This window comes from Bos grunniens, chromosome 19 (genome assembly GCF_055505025.1).
Source record: "Bos grunniens cultivar Pamir isolate PY7600 chromosome 19, Bosgru_T2T1.0, whole genome shotgun sequence".
Taxonomy (NCBI): Eukaryota; Metazoa; Chordata; class Mammalia; order Artiodactyla; family Bovidae; genus Bos; species Bos grunniens.
Genome location: NC_141183.1, coordinates 43304267 through 43322084, shown reverse-complemented (window position 1 = coordinate 43322084; position 17818 = coordinate 43304267). Strand labels below are relative to the sequence as shown.

General features: G+C 49.4%; 1 protein-coding gene across 7 annotated transcripts in view; it reads right to left on the bottom strand.

The window, feature by feature from the left end:
* Positions 1-1451: 1451 nt before the first annotated feature.
* Positions 1452-17818, bottom strand: part of FAM222B (family with sequence similarity 222 member B) — a 54926-nt gene continuing 38559 nt past the window's right edge. For 3 of the 7 annotated variants that reach the window (XM_086360050.1, XM_086360052.1, XM_086360051.1), the window contains exons 2-3: positions 12074-12195; positions 1452-5350 (exon numbers count right to left, since the gene is read on the bottom strand). In XM_086360050.1, the coding sequence (XP_086216176.1) occupies positions 3741-5350; positions 12074-12155 (1692 nt within the window). In that variant the 5' untranslated portion in view covers positions 12156-12195 and the 3' untranslated portion in view covers positions 1452-3740. The remainder of the gene's footprint in view (positions 5351-12073; positions 12196-17818) is intronic. The other 4 variants (XM_086360056.1, XM_086360057.1, XM_086360054.1 and 1 more) reach the window with 3 other exon arrangements.

Below are 17818 nucleotides of genomic sequence, written 5' to 3'. Positions count from 1 at the left end.
GATTAACTCATCAGCATAAAGTGCCTTACTCTTGCCTGGCCCTAAGAGGCCTGTGTATGGAAAATACTGTTCAGGCTCAGTATGGGAAGGAGAAGGTTCAAAGGCTGTAACTTGCCGTCTCTACTTTGCCAGCCAGAGACTCAGGTGGAAAAGCCCTTATCAGAAGTGACAGGAAAGGCCTATGCCTGAGACAGCAAGCCTGAGGAACTAACCAAAGCCTTCAAAAGGTCAAATTCACTCATCTAGAGAGAGACGAAGCCCTGGCTGCTTTGCTGAGAAACATGGCTCTTTCATGAGCTAAACCATCTTGGTATAGTGAGGCCTGGAAGCTGGTAAAAGACCGTGGGTTCTCGCAGAAGAAATGCCTTAAGCACAGACCTGGGTTTCCAGCACCAACAGGTGGAACCTCTTCTGCATTAGCCTTTCCGCAGAAGCCAGACCCCCACCTCCCCAGATCAAGTCCTCTCTGCTGGCAGCACTGTGCCACTGCACCACTCCAGGCGGTAGGGTCATACAGGTTGGTCCCTCCTTTGGTTGACCCCAAACCCATACTGCTGATTCCGTGCCTCTGCAGGTGGTCATAATTGCTTATGGAACTCAAGGCGGGTTTTGCATCACAGTGTGAGTGGGGCTCAACTGTCTACTCTGTTCAGCCTTGTTACTCTAGGCTGACTGTTGGTTTTCTTTCACACAGATGGAATGAAGAGTAAAGGCAAAAAGTACCTTCATGAAAAAACACCCCACAGACAAGGGCATGCTCAAGGTGTTTTCGACTCCCATCAGTTTTGAGAACCACCTATTAACCATCTGATTGCACACTCACTGAGTTCTACAACCTGTGGGATCTTTCCTTCCCTCCATCACATCTTAGTCCAGACCCAAACTCAGCAGAAAAGGGGACACCTAAAGAGCTGTTGTGGGCTTCCACCCCCACCCCCACCCCCTGGAGACAAAAAAAAGAAAATCTATCAGTACTCAACCTTTTAAGACTGAAATTGCCAAGAGGGCCACTTTTCATGTTACAGATTATTACAACACTTATCACTTGTCAGAGGTCCTCAGAAATTTCAAGATTTTCAAGGGGGAGGGGAGGGACATTCAGTCTTAAGTCAGCTTATTCACAAACCAGATCCCCATTTTTCAGTGACTGATTGTCCTTGAACACGGCAGTACAATAAACTGGGCCTCCACTGAAGGGTGGCAAACATAACCATCAAGTCCCACCAAGCCCCCCGCAGCCCTGCCCAGGGCAGACGGCCAGTCAGGCGGATGCCCCCTGCAGGGGCTGACTCAGCACACCTGCCCTGGGATGATGGGTGGGGAGAGCTTCTGACTGGGACAAATACTCTAGAAGGCCCTTTAAAAATGAGAAATTATTTCTAGAAAGTATTAAAAACCGTTAAGAAAGATCATCTCAAACAAGCATTAACGAATAGGACAAGATCAAAAGATGAGTTTGCTCTTTTTACTGGTTTATAATAATCTTAAAAACCCCATCACACCCATAAACCACCACAGGTGAGAGGATGAGGGAGATGGAGAATGAATGCTACAGTATGTGGACGGCAGGAGACCCAGATTATTCTCTAGGGGCAGTGTGGAATGGAGGCGGGGGTGTGGACAGGAGGCCCTGGCGTGGGCCCTTATTGCTGGTTGGGGGTTGGCTGGCAGAGGGGAAGAGGGGCTCAGGGTGATCTAGGAAACATCTCCCACCAAAGGGGAAGGTAGTGGAGGGCAGGGGGTCACCGTACATTTTCCATGCAGACTAGGGGTGGGAGTGAGAGCTTCAGATGCACCCCTACACAGGAAGAGATGGGTTTGAGGTTTGATTTTTAAGCCCCCAAGTTGGTGTCTGGTCCAATTTCCTAAAACGGCAGCTCACCTTTTGGGGAGAGAGGCATTGGAAGAAAATTACAGCAAAAGTATCTGGTTTGGAGATCAAGCAGGGGATAAGCTGAGACAGCAGTGTCCTTTCACAGAATTTAACTCAAGAGAAGGGGCCCCTGGGTGAGACGGAGGCCAGTACACTGGGAGAAGGCATCGCACCAGAAGCTGCTGGTGCTCCTGGGGGCTCAGGACAGGAAGGTACCAGTGTCTACAGACGGCAGCAAGACAGCGGGGAGCAATAAATTAGGACTTCATGTTGCTATCATTTGGCATAACACAATCAGGCATGATTTTTCCTTGTTTTTTTTCTCTTTTTAAATATAAGGCAACTTGCCAACACATAATTTAAAAACTGGTCTTCAGTCACATTGCTTCAGATCACTAGAGAATTTCTGGCTAAAGAACAGTGGATAGTATAGTAAACAAAACCAAGAATCTTAAATAACATCAGCTCACATTCCCCAGAGAGGAGAGGAAAGGGTAGGGCTTATTTGGTTTAAAGGAAAAAAAAACAACAGCCCAACTATGTATCTTTAACAGAAGGAAGCAAAATGTTACAACAAAACATAATCTAAGTTACAGAAAAGTTTAAAGTTTCTAGCCAACTAACTGTCACGTGGGGATGGGACACTGAACATGGGGTGGGTGAGGGAAGGGCGAGGGGCAGGAGGGGCTGTTTCCAATAGAGGCCCGTCTCCAGCTGTTGGAACCATGCTCATTTGGTAAAGGAGAAGTCAAAGAGCTTAAGGCTTTGTGTTTTTTTTCCTTCATTAAACTGAGGGGCTGCGGAAGGTGACTAGACAGTGAATGCACCTGTGGGGCCGCTCACACACACTGCTATTCAAACCCACGCTACATTCATACAGAACAGGACGCTTAAAACTTACAGTGTAGAGCAATATTCTTAGCCAGTGTAGAGAACCAAATGCAGTTTAACTTTTTTTTTTCAGTGTTTTTAATTCCAAACTCCAATGTGATCATCCCATACCTACTACCTAATTCCTCAAGTAAGACTGGCTTTTTTGTTTGTTTTGTTGGCGAGGGGAGAGTGGGGCATGAGGGCAGCAGGTGACTCAGGAGACAACAGGCAGGAAGGTCTTGGATATGCCAGATGTCCTGGCATTGCTCTAGGGATGGAAAGGGAGTTAGGAACCAAGGTATCAATACAAACACAGGCTCCCCACCCCCGCTGCCCTGCAATGTCCCAAGGCCATGGCCACATGCTGCAGGATGCCCTTGAGGAGTGGCAAGGATGAGTGCAGTGGCTCTGGGTTCAATGCAGGTGTAAAAATAGCCTTGAGGAAGGGCTGGGAGATGCAGACAGGGTCAGTTTTGATTTGAGGTCTTTGGGTAAATAAGAAATCGGCTCCCAGTACACTTGGGAAGTCTGGCTTCTTAGTCCCAGAGAGACAGGGAGAGGCCTAGCTTTGGCAGCTGGATGCTGACTACTCCCTCGCCTAAGGGGACCCTTCCCTTAGCCCATACCTCAGTCCTAAGGGCAACGGTGAGAGGTGCAGGTAAGGATGAAAGGAGGCTGGTGGGAAATGGTGGGCAGGAGGTGGCGGGGAGACGGGGCAGGAACTGGACTTGTAGGCAGGCAATGGAGAGTCAAGCTGGGAGTTGAGATTGGGTCCCAACATAAACCCAAAAGTTGCTGGGGCTGGTACAGGTGAAGATAAAGGCGAAACGGACCCCCCTCTGTCCTCAATTAGATCCCACTAAATTCCCTTTCTTAGACATCTAAGAATGATCACGTTGGAGCAGTGAAACTTTGAAACTATCCAATTACTCAAAAGTAAGACTAAACCTAGGAGGGTGACGTATGACGTGGAACTGGAGGGCACCAGGGCTCCCTATCTATACCCGGGGTGCTGAACATGAAGACTTCGACTATCTGTGGGGTCAGGGGCTCGGTTGCCAGGGGCTCGGTGGGCCTTGCTCAGCATGGCCAGGCTCTGTTCTCGGAAGCAGGCCTGCTGGAAATCCCCACTTAGGTAATCCACCGTTTGTATCAAGCTGTTCTGGCTTGCCACTGGACCGCCCCCGGTCCCTGCCCGGAAGTGGGCCCCAGCAGCCACCGCCGCACAGTCGAGGGGTGCGCCCGTGGGCTGCCCACCGTGGAACGGCACGGCGAGGTCCTGAGACCCCGAGCTGTCGCTATTGGGAGTGGGCAGAATGTTGTTCCACAGGGGCTGGAAGTAGTGACCATTGGGGTAGGCCAGTGGGGCGGCCAGGCCGTTGACGGGTGGGGACGGGGTTGGCTTCTCCAGGGGTGGCTTCAGATGGAAAGACTGTGCCAGGCAGAGTTCCTGCGGGTAGGCAGGGGTCTTGCCCACCAAGCCAGGCCCTGCCAACTCGCGTCCTGCTGCATGCTTGCCTGTCAGGCCAGGGGCCGGTGTCCCACCGGCCTCACCGCACATCTGCTGCAGGTGTGCCAGCTGGTGCTGGTTCCAGGCGACTGGCTTGAGGTCGCTAGGGTAGCCAGTGGGGGCACGCGAGAGGCCTGCGGGCAGGTTGACGGGGCCCGCAGGGGGCAGCGCGGCGCTGGCCGCGTGGGTGTGCTCCATGGGATTGACCACACATGAAGGCATTGGTGTGGGGACGCTGTGGGTCGACACCCGAGTGCTTGCATTGATGAGCAGACTGCGACTAATGGGGCTGGGGTTGGCGATCTGGCCCTCACACACTGAGGTAGTGCTGACGCCCGCCCGCGTCTGGCAAAACTGGTTGATCTGGTGCACGATGCTGCTCAGGTCCGGGGGCTGGCTGTGCTGCAGGGTAGCCGCCATTGAAAGGGGGATAGTTGAGGTAGACACGGTCACATTCGGGGGGGCATCTGAGTCTGGCATCTTCCGGCCTCCATGCAGCAAGGGAGTGGGGGGGTGCTGGAGACCCTGGTGAGACAGGGCCTGAGGGTGGACCAAGCCCTGGGTCTGGGCCATGGACTGAGGGTGACCCAGGCCCTGAGGCTGTTGGAGGCTCTGGGGGTGGGACAGCGCCTGGGGTGGCGGGATACCCTGAGGGTGCTGCAGCGTCTGGGGAGGGGCGTGGGCCAGGGTCTGTGCGTGCTGCAGGGCCTGCTGGCGGGCCAGAGCCTGGGCCTGGGGGTGGGCTAAAGTGCTGGGTGCCACAGTAGCATAGGGCGCCACTGGGGGGTTCATGATGGCCTCGGGGAGCAACCGGGCTCGGGTGCCGTCAAAGTCCTTGAGTATGCTTTTGGCTGGCACTTTGACAATGGCCAGCAGGCCTGCCCTGGTGGCGGCCTGAGTCGGGTAGGGGCTGTAGCGCTGGGCCGATGTGTCCAGGCCGTTCACAGTACGACGAACGTGTTTCCGCTGGGGAACCTTCACACTGTTGGGGAAGATTTTTATAGTCAGTGGGTTGTTTGCGACCTTCTTAGCATACGCGTCCAATTCGGCTGGGGTAGGGTAGTGAGCAGTTCTCATTTTCTGTGTAGTGTCCCCTAGAGAGAGAGAAGGGGAAGGAGAGCAGAGAAGGAGAGGGAGCTCGTCAGTGCCAAGCCAACCTGCCCTCCTAGACTTCCCGCCTGCGGCCTGCGGGGCAGGGTGCACGGGGCGTCAGGCTGAGCCTCCAGCTCGGAGCCAACCTCAGCCCCAACAGAAACAAGCCTGGCTAGCATGCAGTGGGCACGTCTCATGGGCCAGGGCTCGTGCTGAGTGCCAGGCTGTCCCATGAATCCCCGCTACTGTGTTAGGAGGCAGGTACCATCACGATGGTCCCACTTCACAAATGAGGTCACTAAAGATTAGAAGAGCAGAGCAACTTTCCAAAGTCTCACATCTTAGACAGCCGGAACCGGGCCAATTCTCACGCGGAAGTCTCTCCAAGTTCCTACTGGTCCCTGCTGGCCTGGGGTTTGGAGGTTCTAAGCAGGGCTGCTTGTCAGGGCCACTCAGTCCCTGCCAGGTGACAGCCTGGGGAAGAGGGCACCCAAAATGGCTCCTCTCCGGTCTGCGATGGCCAGTGAGGCGTCAGCTCTCTCGGCAGTGGCAGCTGGGGCACTGTGCCCACAGGGTGGGCATCCTGCCACAGGAGGCAGGATGCTTCTTTTTTCAGGGGCAGAGGAGCGAGCTGCCAACATCCCTCCCCCACCCCCATGTCACAAGTTCACTTTTGTTTACAGCTTACTCTCAGCCTGACTGGGTGAAGATCAAAAGGCTTTATTTATTTCCTTGTGGGGGGCGACAATAATGACAGGACTGCAGGGAGGGAGCTGAGGAGAAAGGATTCAGAGCATCTTGAAGTTCTGAGAGCCAAAAATAGTCTGTATTCGGCCCCTGTCAGCTGTCACTTTCTGAAATGAAAGAGGAAAAACCTGCCCTCCTTTGGAGACTGCGGAAACACCGCTCAATGGGCCTCATTAATGCTAACAGTCTCTTTGTTCCCATCTCCAGTCGCTTCCCATCAGGGGGCTCCAGCGGATGTCGAGCTTGCAGTCAAAAAGGAAAAGGTTCTGAGAACCAGAGCTCTTTAAGCTTGCCAGGCTCCTGGCAAGGGGTCTCAGCGCCATTCTCCCTCTCTCCGAGGGAGGGTCTCCCCTGAGTATACACAGAAGGTGCTTAATAAAGGCTTGCTGAGTAAGTGCACAGACTCCTCGAGCAGGAGAAAAAAAAAAAAAAGGAGGGGTGCGCCTGGCTGGGAGCCTGGGTTCAGCTAGCTGACTCCCTCCCTACTTCCTCCCTGTGCCGGAGGTGGCCAGGGCAGACCAAGGACTAAGCTGACCAAATGCCTGGCTTGTGGCCTCAGCTGGCTTGGCCCAAAGGAGACCCCATTCAAAGTCATGTCGCTGGGCATCACTGAACAGAAGTCGTCTAGTGAGTGCTAGCAGGGAGAGGGCACAGCTGCCTGCATTAGGTGACACTGCTGGTTGGCTGGCAGCAACTGCTTAGAAACTGCTGCTCTCCTCCGAAGCAAGAAAAGAAAGCTCCAGTTCAGGAGGGACAGAGAGATCCGGACTCACACTCAAAGAGGCAGGACTCAGCAAAAAAGGGTACAGAAAGGAAAAGGTTCGTATTTTGAAATGCTGGCACAATGCCTTGAACTTGGGAGGCATTCTAACGTATTCAAGGCTCTGCTTTATTTCCTGAGTGCTGAATACCTGCTCCATCCGTAATCGCAATGTTTGTAAGACGACTGATCTGCAGAAAGATGAATGTGACAGTGACAACTGAAGGTAGGAAGCAGAAGGAGGCAGAGAGGCCTGGAAGTCTCCCACCCACTAGGCAGCACTAGATGGCAAGAAGGGTCAAGGCCTGGAGAACAGAGTTCTGCTGCTGCTTGTAAGGCTCTGACCCTTAATGGGCTTCAGGCTTCATAAAGTGGGGGCCATTTTCTGACGTATCTTACATTCATTCTCTTGCACAGAGGACACCAAAAAAGTCTGGGATCACTGAAGAATTTCCCTAAATCCAGGGCACCAGCACTCCATGAGAAGCTGCCCTGGTCAGCCACTGCGCTTTCATGTGACTGATGAGAAGTGTGTGACACTCCTGGCGTGGCGCCTTCCTTACCCAGAGCAGACCCACAGTAAATACCTATAAGCACACTGTCTGGCTGAACAGCTGGGATTCAGCTGAACAGGAGGAGTCTGAAGCTGCTGCGTTTCCATTCAGACAGGAAACGAAGGTCTGCCCGTCCATGTAGGAAGAGTCTTGCTCCATGTTAACAAGCTTCTCTCCTTGAAGGCCAACTGAGAGAGGCTGGTACAGTGGCTTGCTGAACAACAGCTCCTTTGCTCCAAGTCAGTACCAACTCTCAAGCTAGTTTTTTCTAGTAGAGGCACAGGTATGCTGGCCTCCATCAGGAGTGTGGGACAGGACACTACACTGACCAGTTCCCTCTGTCCTGGCTCCGCTGATGCTGACAATGGTGATGAGGTGAGGGGCGGGGAGGCTGGACACGGGCTATAGCCCATTAAGGAAGACTCTCAGGAATGACAGATGAGCATACTGGACAAGAAAGAGGTCACATTCTGGGCTCTGACACCACCCACTTCACACACCAGACTTCAGCCCAACCCTTCCGAGTCTTTCTCAGTACTTCATCTCAGTCTCCACACAGGCACCCTGCAGCCTTTCTTTCTTCTGCACCATCTTCCTCTAAGTGCACAGCTGACACAGACACTACAGCTTTGCCAGCAACTTATTTAACTATCTGGTACCAACAGTGTCATTAATCGAGGCATAAAGCAGTGGAGAACAGAGACTCTGGTTAGAAAAAAAGAGACTGGATTCAAGCACTGGCTTGATTATCTGATTACTCAGAGTGTTGCTCAGTCATTCCTCATTTATAAACAGCAATGATACCTGCTGTCCTACCTCACAGAATTAGTAAGATCAAAAAATCTGATGAACAGGAAATGTTCTGTGAACAGGACCTGTAACTGTCAATGGTAATTATTCAAAGACAGCAGGTTTCGCTGAGTCTGCCCAGAGATGAGACAAAGTAACCTTACCATGGAAGCCCTAAATGCAGGACCTCCCAGACTTGAGCCTGAGCATTAAATGTAGCAGAGAAAGTTCCATGGACTAGGGACTGGGGGATGGGGGAGACCTCCCCGTTTATCTTTCTGTTTTGAAGATCAGAAGACACTAGTGGCTTACGCAGCAGGAGCCTCTAGCCTGTGGGGAGACACAGGCCGTGCATCAAACACAGGCTTTGGAGTCTGACCCAAGAGTGAATTCTAGCCTAGTCACTGATTAGTAATGTGACACTGACAAGTGACACTCTCATGCTTAAAAGAAAGATAAATGAGTCTCCCATATGGAATTATTGAAGAGTGAATGGGAACGTACATAAAAATACGCAAGATAATGCCTGGCATATGGTAAGCACTCAACAAATGTTAGCTAATATTTCTGATGTTTCTCTGAGTTTATCCAGTCACTGGGCCAATTTGCCATTTCCAGATCTTTCCACTAGGGGGCAGATAAGCATATGGGAGTATAGTAAAAGATTAATTTTAATTATTTGTTCTAGGTCCCAAGACTCTACAGTGAAAGAATTCACAGTCGCTGTCTGAAAGACAATCTGAGGACCAGGGACCTTTGGTCATTTCAACCACTCTACCCAGAAATCTTCATCAAGCCACCCTATCTGTACACCTGACTGTGAGCTGGAGAAACAGGAGCAGAGGCGTGGGGTTTAATGAAGGAAACAAATGTTCAAAAGCAACAGTTTCTGGGGAATTGGGAGAAGATGGCTTAGAGGAAAACAAATTTTTCAAGTACAAAGCTCCAAAATGGCTCAGGTCTCCTGAACCATGTGATGTTACAGAATAACAATCCAGGAAAGTTCTGGGAGGGCAGCCACTAACCACAATTGTGGTTTTCTAGCCCCTGCAGGACCCACCCAAAGGCAAGATGTCCCTTAATCCAGCCTGCACTAAGGTAAGTCATACTTTTGGTGGGAAAATACATCACACCCTCCTATACATGTAGAAGAGGATGGGGAGAAGAGAAAACACTGGTGTCTGAAGGGACTGGTATTATGATTCTGTACATACGGCAGCTCAAGCCGGGGGCAGACTGACCAGCCAGGTGACTGACAGTGCTGGGCCAAAAAGCCACATATCCCCTCTCCTGAGCCCTAACCTATCTCCCCTGCCTTAAGCTGACTATTCCAACATAAAATATACTGAGCTGTTAAGGCTGATGCTGGGAAAGACTGAGGGCAGAAGAAGAAGAGGGCGTCAGAGGATGAGAAGGCTGGATAGCATCACCAATAAAAAGAACATGAACTTGGGCAAACTCCACGAGATGGTGAGGGACAGGTAGGCCTGGTGTGCTGCAGTTCATAGGGTTGGAAAGAGTCGGACACAACTGAGCGACTGAACAACAACAAAGCTATAAATATCTGTACCCCACGGAGTTTCCTAGGTAGCACTAGTGGTAAAGAACCTGCCTGCCAATGCAGGACACATAAGAGACATGAATTTAATCTCTGGGTTGGAAGATCCCCTGGAGAAGGGCATGGCAACCCACTCCAGTATTCTTGCCTGGAGAATTGCCATGGACAGAGGAATCTGGAGGGCTACAGTCCATGGGTCACAAGAAGTCAGACATGACTGAAGCAACTTAGCATGCACACACTCCATGCCCACCTCACTAGATACCGAGTTCCGTGTTTTGAGCAACTTTTAAGACCCTCCTTAGGATGGGAGCAGGGAAAAGCTGAACAGCAGTCACAGGTTTTGACAGCTGGTAGACCTGGGCTCTGAGCAGCATCTTAGCTTCTGGTTTCTGAAGCAGACAGTTTATACTCTGTCCCACCTTAATGGTGAATGCTTAATGCTAAGAGCTGTACATCACAGAACAGGATTTTTTTTTTTTCCTCTAATACATTTTGGGAGAGCAAAGAAGCAAGCAAGTGAGCTTACAAACACCACTGGGTTTTCTTCTCTGCAAAAGTTTAGGTGTAGTTAAGGAGAGTTACAAGAGAGTTGAAGGGATTGAAATATACTGTCCCCCAAATGGACAGGTATGCCTGAAACCAGAGAAAAAGGACACCTCAATTCTTGAATACAGATTTGGGATAGAGGTTTTTGCAGAGGTGACTTGGAGGCTGCTTTGGGGAGAAGGGAGTGAAGATCCAACATCAGCAGCTAAGATAAAGCTGCCAATTTGCCTTTCCTCCTAGATGGTTCAGCCCTTGATGGTACCTCTCTGGGTGAAGCTGTCAGCGTGTGTTAAGGACCTAGAAGACAGACAGCGAGCTGCATTCTGTTATCTTACCACATGCTTCTGCGTGCGCTCCCTCCCCAGCTGTGTGCCTGGAGGCCTGCGCCCAGTCACAGCGCGTGAGCATGCGGCTGTGGGTGGCCAGAGAGCCTAGACAACGCCCTCACCCGATCGGCACTCAGCGGGAGAAAGAAAGGCTGGGGCAGAGCTGGGACAGCGAGCTTGCCTACTGCGTCAGGCAGCCACAGAAGCAAGACTGACACCCTCAGCTCTGTTGTTACGGGAGCTGCATTCAGTGGCCAAATTCTAGATCTGGCCACGCTCTGAGTCTTACTCTCTCTCAAAGAAAGGAAATCAAGAGGCCAGACCGTTTTTAACTTCTGCAGATAATCTCATGGAGCAGAGAGCGGCAAACTACAGCCTGAAAGCCAGCACTGGGCTGCTGTGCTCCTGTAGCGGGTGGTGCTGGAGCACAGCCGCACTCATTTGTTTACATACTGCCTACGGCTGCCTGTGCCCCGTGAGAGCAGGGTGAGAACACGCAAGAGACCACGTGGTATGATCCATTTGACCCTTGACAGAAAAAGCTTGCCAACCTCTGTCATAAAGGAGTCAGGTAACCTGCTGAGGCTCTTTTTCTGTTAAAGGGTAAGCTGAGATGTCTCGCTGATTTTCCCTTTTTGCTCTGAAAGGAAACTCCATTCCAAATTTAGGGCCATCTTTACACTCGAAGACGCCATGCATGGCGATAAGCCAGGAACAGAATCTCCCTTGCACATTCACACAGCACAGGGACAGAGGGCAGGGGTCTGGGAAAATACAAAGTCTGAAGCCCCAGCGCCAGCCAATCCAATACAGGAAGCTAGCAGTTCTCCAAAATCCCGTCTTGGGGGAAGAATATTAACAGGAACACGCCCAGAGAGGCTGAGAAAGCTAGACAGTTCCATGTCCCTTCTGGAGGCAAGAGTTTGTTTGCTGTGAGCTGCGGGCATTGGCTCAGAAGGCAGACAGCAAGGCCAAGGGGGAACGGCCTGTCTCCGTGGCAGAGGGCACTCAGAGAGCTCCAAACAACACAACAGTGCACACGGTTTGTTTCAGGGATACAGTAAGTCATCTGGACTGTGTGTTTTCATTCCATTCCTCCCAGGGTTCAAACTGAAACACTTCCTTGAAGGGTGATGTATACATATAAGATATATGTAACACTGGGCTGTAAAACTCCATATAGTCCTACTGCTCAACAGACATCTATCAGCAACAATTAAAATTAAGATGACATACACTGGGGAACCTGGTATTACGAGGCTCTCTCTGAGTAGAGAAGCGCCTCGCACTGCCGACAAGTGCCGCAGCTGCTTTCCTGCTGTCTGTGCTGAAGAACACCTTGGAGGTACCAAAGCCAGGGTACCCCAAAGTCGTCTCTGGGAGAACCCGAATGGAGTGGAAAATAAAGGACCGCATGCTCCCCTGGGATCCAGATCACTTACATTTCTGAAGTCCAGTGTTCATCTGCGTGTGAGAGAGAAGCTGAAAGGACAGGTCACCTGGCCCTGGTAGACAGGCTAGCATGGCAGACCGGCATCAACACAACGTGAGGCAGCCACTCACACTGCAACAACAGAGAAAACAAGGTCACGGAACACAGAGCAACTCACTCCAGAAGATACCAGGGACATCGGATAGCAGCAGCAGAGGCCCAAGTTTAGACAGATAAGCAATTTAATTAGCAGCATGTAGGACGAAAATATATCTATGTCTTTATCTGTAGAAACAATTTGCTCTCTACGATTGCTATGGCTCAAATATTTCAGTCAGCACAGGTGCCTGGATGGGGAAAATAAAAACTAGAAAATACTGATCTACACAAACAACTGAAGGTCTTTATGTTCACAAGCTACAGACGCACTCTCTTGACGCTTGTATTTCCCATGGGCTGCCTCTCCTTACGGCTTTTGGGTAAGCCCACGTGGCAGCCACATAAATGGTATGCTGGCTCTCCTCCATGCCCCAGCTAAGGCAGACACAGAAAGGCTAGGGCACAGTCCAACTGAGGTGAAGGAAAAGACGATTTCTCCCTAAAAACAGAACAGCATTCCTGAAGACAGCTCATCCTCATGGGGCCCAGCTCAATCTATTCAGAGACCTGGCTGGGGGCCGGGGCAGCCAGACACTTCCAGAGACAGTACAGTATATGAGATACAAAGACACTCAAAGTCCAACTTGTGACCCCGGTAATCTGAGCTGACTTTTTTTTTTTTTTGGCCGTACCACTCAGCTTGCAGGATCTTAAGTTTGCCAACCAGAGACTGAATTTGGGCCCTCGACAGTGAAAGGGCAGAGTCCTGACCATTGGACCACCAGGGAATTCACCTGAACTTATTTTTAAAAAGAAGGAGGAATAAGAGCATCCTAGGAGACAAGACTAACTACTATTAAAGCAAATTCTGTCTGCAAGTTTCTGGGGATTCACCTTCCTATGGCCTTTCACACAATTAGACCTCCAGACCTACCCACTCCCCCGCCAAAAAAAAAAAAGGAAAAAGAAACTGCTTTGCTCCCAGGGTAAATCAAGAAAGTGGTAGGCTGCCAGCAGCCCTCTTTGGGCAGGTGATTCTGATGTTGTAACAAGATGGCATGGTTTCATCAGTGAAGTCTTCCAACAACACACACACAGCCCAAGCAAACAAACACTGACTAGCCTTCTGGAGGGAAGGAAGCTTTGTCAACAATTCAAGCTCCCCATGTACCAAGGACCACGCTTCTCTCCCATCCAAGTACTAACCAGGCCTGATCCTGCTTAACTTCAAGATCAGGCGCGTTCAGGGTGGTATAGGAACCACCTGTTTGGGAACACGCGTTTCCCAAACAACTGTAATGTACTAAATCATACTGAATTCCTTTCCCACACTGCAAACCCCAGAAATGAGGGTGGCTTGGTATTAAAGCTTTCAGATCACAACAAAAAAGGAACGGTGTGGGCTGGGGGGTTGGGAGAGGTGAAGGGGAAGCTCAAATGTTAAACAAAGACCACAAAACCTCTTTCTTTCCCTTAAAGGGTCCTCTCAGGTATGTGAAAACTACCTTGTCACAATGAGCATCAGAGAGCTCCAGCTTGCAAGGCCAGGTAGCTGAAAAGATACTTTGTGAAAGAGGCTGCTCAGACTGTGTCTAAGATAGCAACTGTAGAAAGAACTGAAGCGTGAAAGCCTCAATGAGAACAGAGCTGCCCCGGAGTTCTGGCACAGATTCGGTCTTTTCAGGTCTCTGGTGGGTGGGATGACAGAATGAACAGTGTGCCAACTGCAGTGCCTTGAGAAATAAAAAGTCTTCTGTTAGGGTCAAACGACTGAGGCACTGCTTACAACCCTCCCTGGTGAACGCTGATCTCTGTTTAATAACCTCTCCCCTATGGTCCTAATACAGCTGAGGGCAAACTCCAAGGAAAGGAAGAGAATTAACAAATCCTGGAGCCTAGTTTCGTGCAAAGGGCTGTATGAGGGGCTTTAGTGACGTTTTCTTTCTGAGGTCTCCCAACCTTTCTTGGAGGTAGGCAATACTTTCACTTGTCTCATCATCTCTAGCCTGGATTACGACAACAGCCTTCCAAATGACCTCTCTCTCTGTTTTACCCCTGCTCCTATCACCCAATCTATTCTCCACATCGCAGCCAGAGTAATTTATTTTTTTAATTGGAAACCATATCAGCTCAAAAATCTCCAACGACTTCCACTCTCGCTTAGAATAAAATACAAAATCCTAACATGGCCCACAAGGCCTTCAATGATCTGTTACTATCACGTATCTGACCTTATCTTCTAACCTCCTCTGACACTTTTGCTGACTCTAATTCCAGTCACAGTGGTCTCCTTGGAGCCAAGCACACTCCCACTTCCAGGCCTTGTACTTCACCTGGAAAGCCAAGAGACTGTGATGACAGAGGTACAAAAAACACATTCATTCAGGTGTTTTGCAGATACACTCTCTCCCTGTACTTTTTAGAAGGAACTAATCTACGAATGATCACTGTAATCTCTGATAGACCTAGTAAATCCTGATGCCTGCAACCACGAGACAAGTGGGGGTTGTGGATCCTAAAGAGCTGACCATAACATACTGCCCTTCAAGCCACAACTCTGGATTTCAACAGGAAGAACAGGAGAGAATTAAGCCAGCTGAACTGTGGCAAAAGGCATTAGTGATTTACTGACAGCAAACAAAGGAACAAAACTAAGAGGTGAGTTCTGTAAAGACTCCAGAAAGTCAGTTTTTAGTCTGAGCAGGAAGCAGTCCCAGAGTTTGGGACCTTCGATGATCATGTTCCCAACCAGAAAAGTGAAGTCGCTCAGTCGTGTCCGACTCTTTGCGACCCCATGGACTGTAGCCTACCAGGCTCCTCCCTCCATGGGATTCTCCAGGCAAGAGTACTGGAGTGGGTTGCCATTTCCTTCTCCAGGGGATCTTCCCGACCCAGGGATCAAACCCGGGTCTCCCACATTCCAGGCAGAGGCTTTAACCTCTGAGCCACCAGGGAAGCCAGAACCCCCAGCAAGTCTAACTCCTGAGCCCTTACTGGCATTATCTGGGCTGCCAAGAGCACAGCCCTTTGTCTGTGCACACTTCCTTTGCAAGTTCAGGGACCTGTCATCTTTTCCAAAAGACTGCCTCTTGAACTAAGGAAATCTTCAAGCCCCCTGAGGAGTTTTACTGAAGTCAGGAATCAATTTCTGCCAGGGCAGGGAAAACAGAGAACGTGGCAAGGTTCACGAGGGTTGTGAGGAAATAGGAAGGAAGCAACTTGCTTCCACAAGCCATTCGAAAGCAGGAATGCATTGTACAAAGCACTTCTCTGGAAGCTTGGCAGCTGAGTACAAGCCTTTTATTTAAAAACTTCAAGCCACCCACACATTTTGATTACCATCTGGCTTTTTTCTTAAATGTATATTCCAATATAAGTTATAGCTGATAACTTCCACATGCACAATTAGACCCAGAAATCAACATTACCTCTACCTTCTCTGAAAGGGCCTCAAAATTCAAATCCTGACTTCTGAACAGCATCAAGTAGCAACCTGGTGCTCAGGCCAAATGAGCTGCAGACATCACAGGGAAAGAAAAAAGATCTCCTTGCAGAGCCTCTCTGTGCGCTCTCAGCCAGCTTTCCTACCACCAGCTGGTCTGCTCCCTCAGCAGGGGGACGACAGTATCACAGTGAGCACAGAACTAAGGTGTTCAGACCCTCCTGGGGCATTTGCACAAGTGCTGGCTTTTCCCAGACGACCTCTAATTAAGGAACAAAACTCTGACCCCACTGGGAAAATTCAAATGGACTTTCATCCGTGCCCCCCACACCTCCCCCGCCTCACCGAGGTTAACAGAGGCTCTATCAGAGTTGTGAGGTCACACTCTGCTTTCCTGGGTAGCATCTGATAAAGGGCCATCTCTGCCTTAGGACAGGTGTGTGCCGGTAGGAGCACCGCAGCTGCCTGTACTGTTTGTCCCTGTTCATGCTTAACGACCACTGGAGGGTAGAAAATGAGGAAAAGAAAGACTCCTCTTCATTTTTTTTTTTTTCCAAGTGGGAAAAGGAGGGGAGAGAAAATACTAGCAAAGGTTTTTTTACTTGGGAGTCGGGGGTGAAGTGATGGAGAGTCGTGACCTCCCAGCAGAGTCTCCCACCCACAGCCTCGTGCCTTCCAGTACCCTTATTTCCAAGACTCTCTCCTGCTTTCCTTCTCTTTCTCTGCCTTCAACCCCAATTTCAAAAAGAATTACCACCTCCCCAAAAGTAAAGGTTGACAAACCCAATTTCTGATTCATGCTCTGGTTCAAAATTTTAAATCTGCCATTTATGGATTTTAATTAAAAAAATGAAATTGAGAGCAGTGCCATCTCTGAAATCCCAAGTAAAAAAAGAAAATGTTATGCCCCCTTGTTATCAGATTCCACTTTATAAAATATACCCAACAGTGAAAATCCTCAGTCCATGCATCTTAAAAGAGTATGATTAACCCTGAGAAACTGCATTCATTAAGAGTCATCACTATCTTTGACTACTAAGTTTTCTCATCCATGAGGTAAAGGCTTATCTAAAAAGACTGCCTTTCAATAATGGGGGTAGAATTCTCATCCTACTCCCCATTCCTTTACTCCTGGGGTCCAAGAAATTAGGTTAAAAACCGAAGGGAATACTGCTCTGGGGAAAATAAACAGGGACAAAGATGGTAAAATATTACATGTTCATCAAACCAGACTCTGCAGAACCAGTCATATTTAAGGTCTGTGTCACTAAAACCATCTATTCAAACAAATAATTCTGTCAGTCCAGGTAACTGGCAACTTCCAACTCTCTTGTACTTTTCACTACTAACCCAATCTCAATAACATTCAGTCATTGCTCAAAGGCATCTTTCTTCTCTATCTTTAACACAATAGGGGACTTATCACTAGCAACTGAGACCTCACAGCTCTAAGCTGGGAGAAGGAGCAGGCGAGAAAGATGGACGTTCCCTCTGGACTAACTTTGTTGCAAGCCCAGAACTACCCCTGCTGCAAACCACCTCCACAAAGCTGAACACATGAGGCTCAAGGGGTTTGGAAACATTATTTCTAACTACCCTTTAAGACCCATCACAAAAGGTCCTGTTCCTTTCCTATCCACCCCATCCCACCACCGTGTCACTAAAGGTGCTTTCTCTGCCAGTGCTTTCTTTAGCATGAGCTTTCTTTCCTGGAGCCTCTCATTATTTCATCTAAGGACCCAAGTGCTTGCTTTCTCCTGAATTTGTTATTCAGGTCCCAAGAAAGTATTTGCCCTGGACATTCTAACCTTTCAACTTGAGCTTCTGAAGACTATCTTTTATTTATCCTTCCCAGTTACAGGGTCAGGACCAAGATTATTCAGGTAACAGATGTTTAATAAATACTGCTGGCTCACATTCCAAAAGAATAGCATATACTTTAATCCCAGGGTCTGGAATTAATCTGAATTTAGGTCCTTGAAACACATGAATAACCGAAGTGCCAAAAAGTGTCTGGGCCGGTGTGTACACAGGTGCCTTTACTCTGGGAATGAGAGAGCAGAAGAGACAAAAACTACCTAGGTGCTTAAAAAAAAAGGCCCAGGTACTACTACTGCATTGTATTGAAAAGTATCCGCTGGCTTCTGTACATTAATTACCATTAGGTAGAAATCAGTGCTCCTAAAAATGTGAAATGAAGGTTACAAGCTGCTA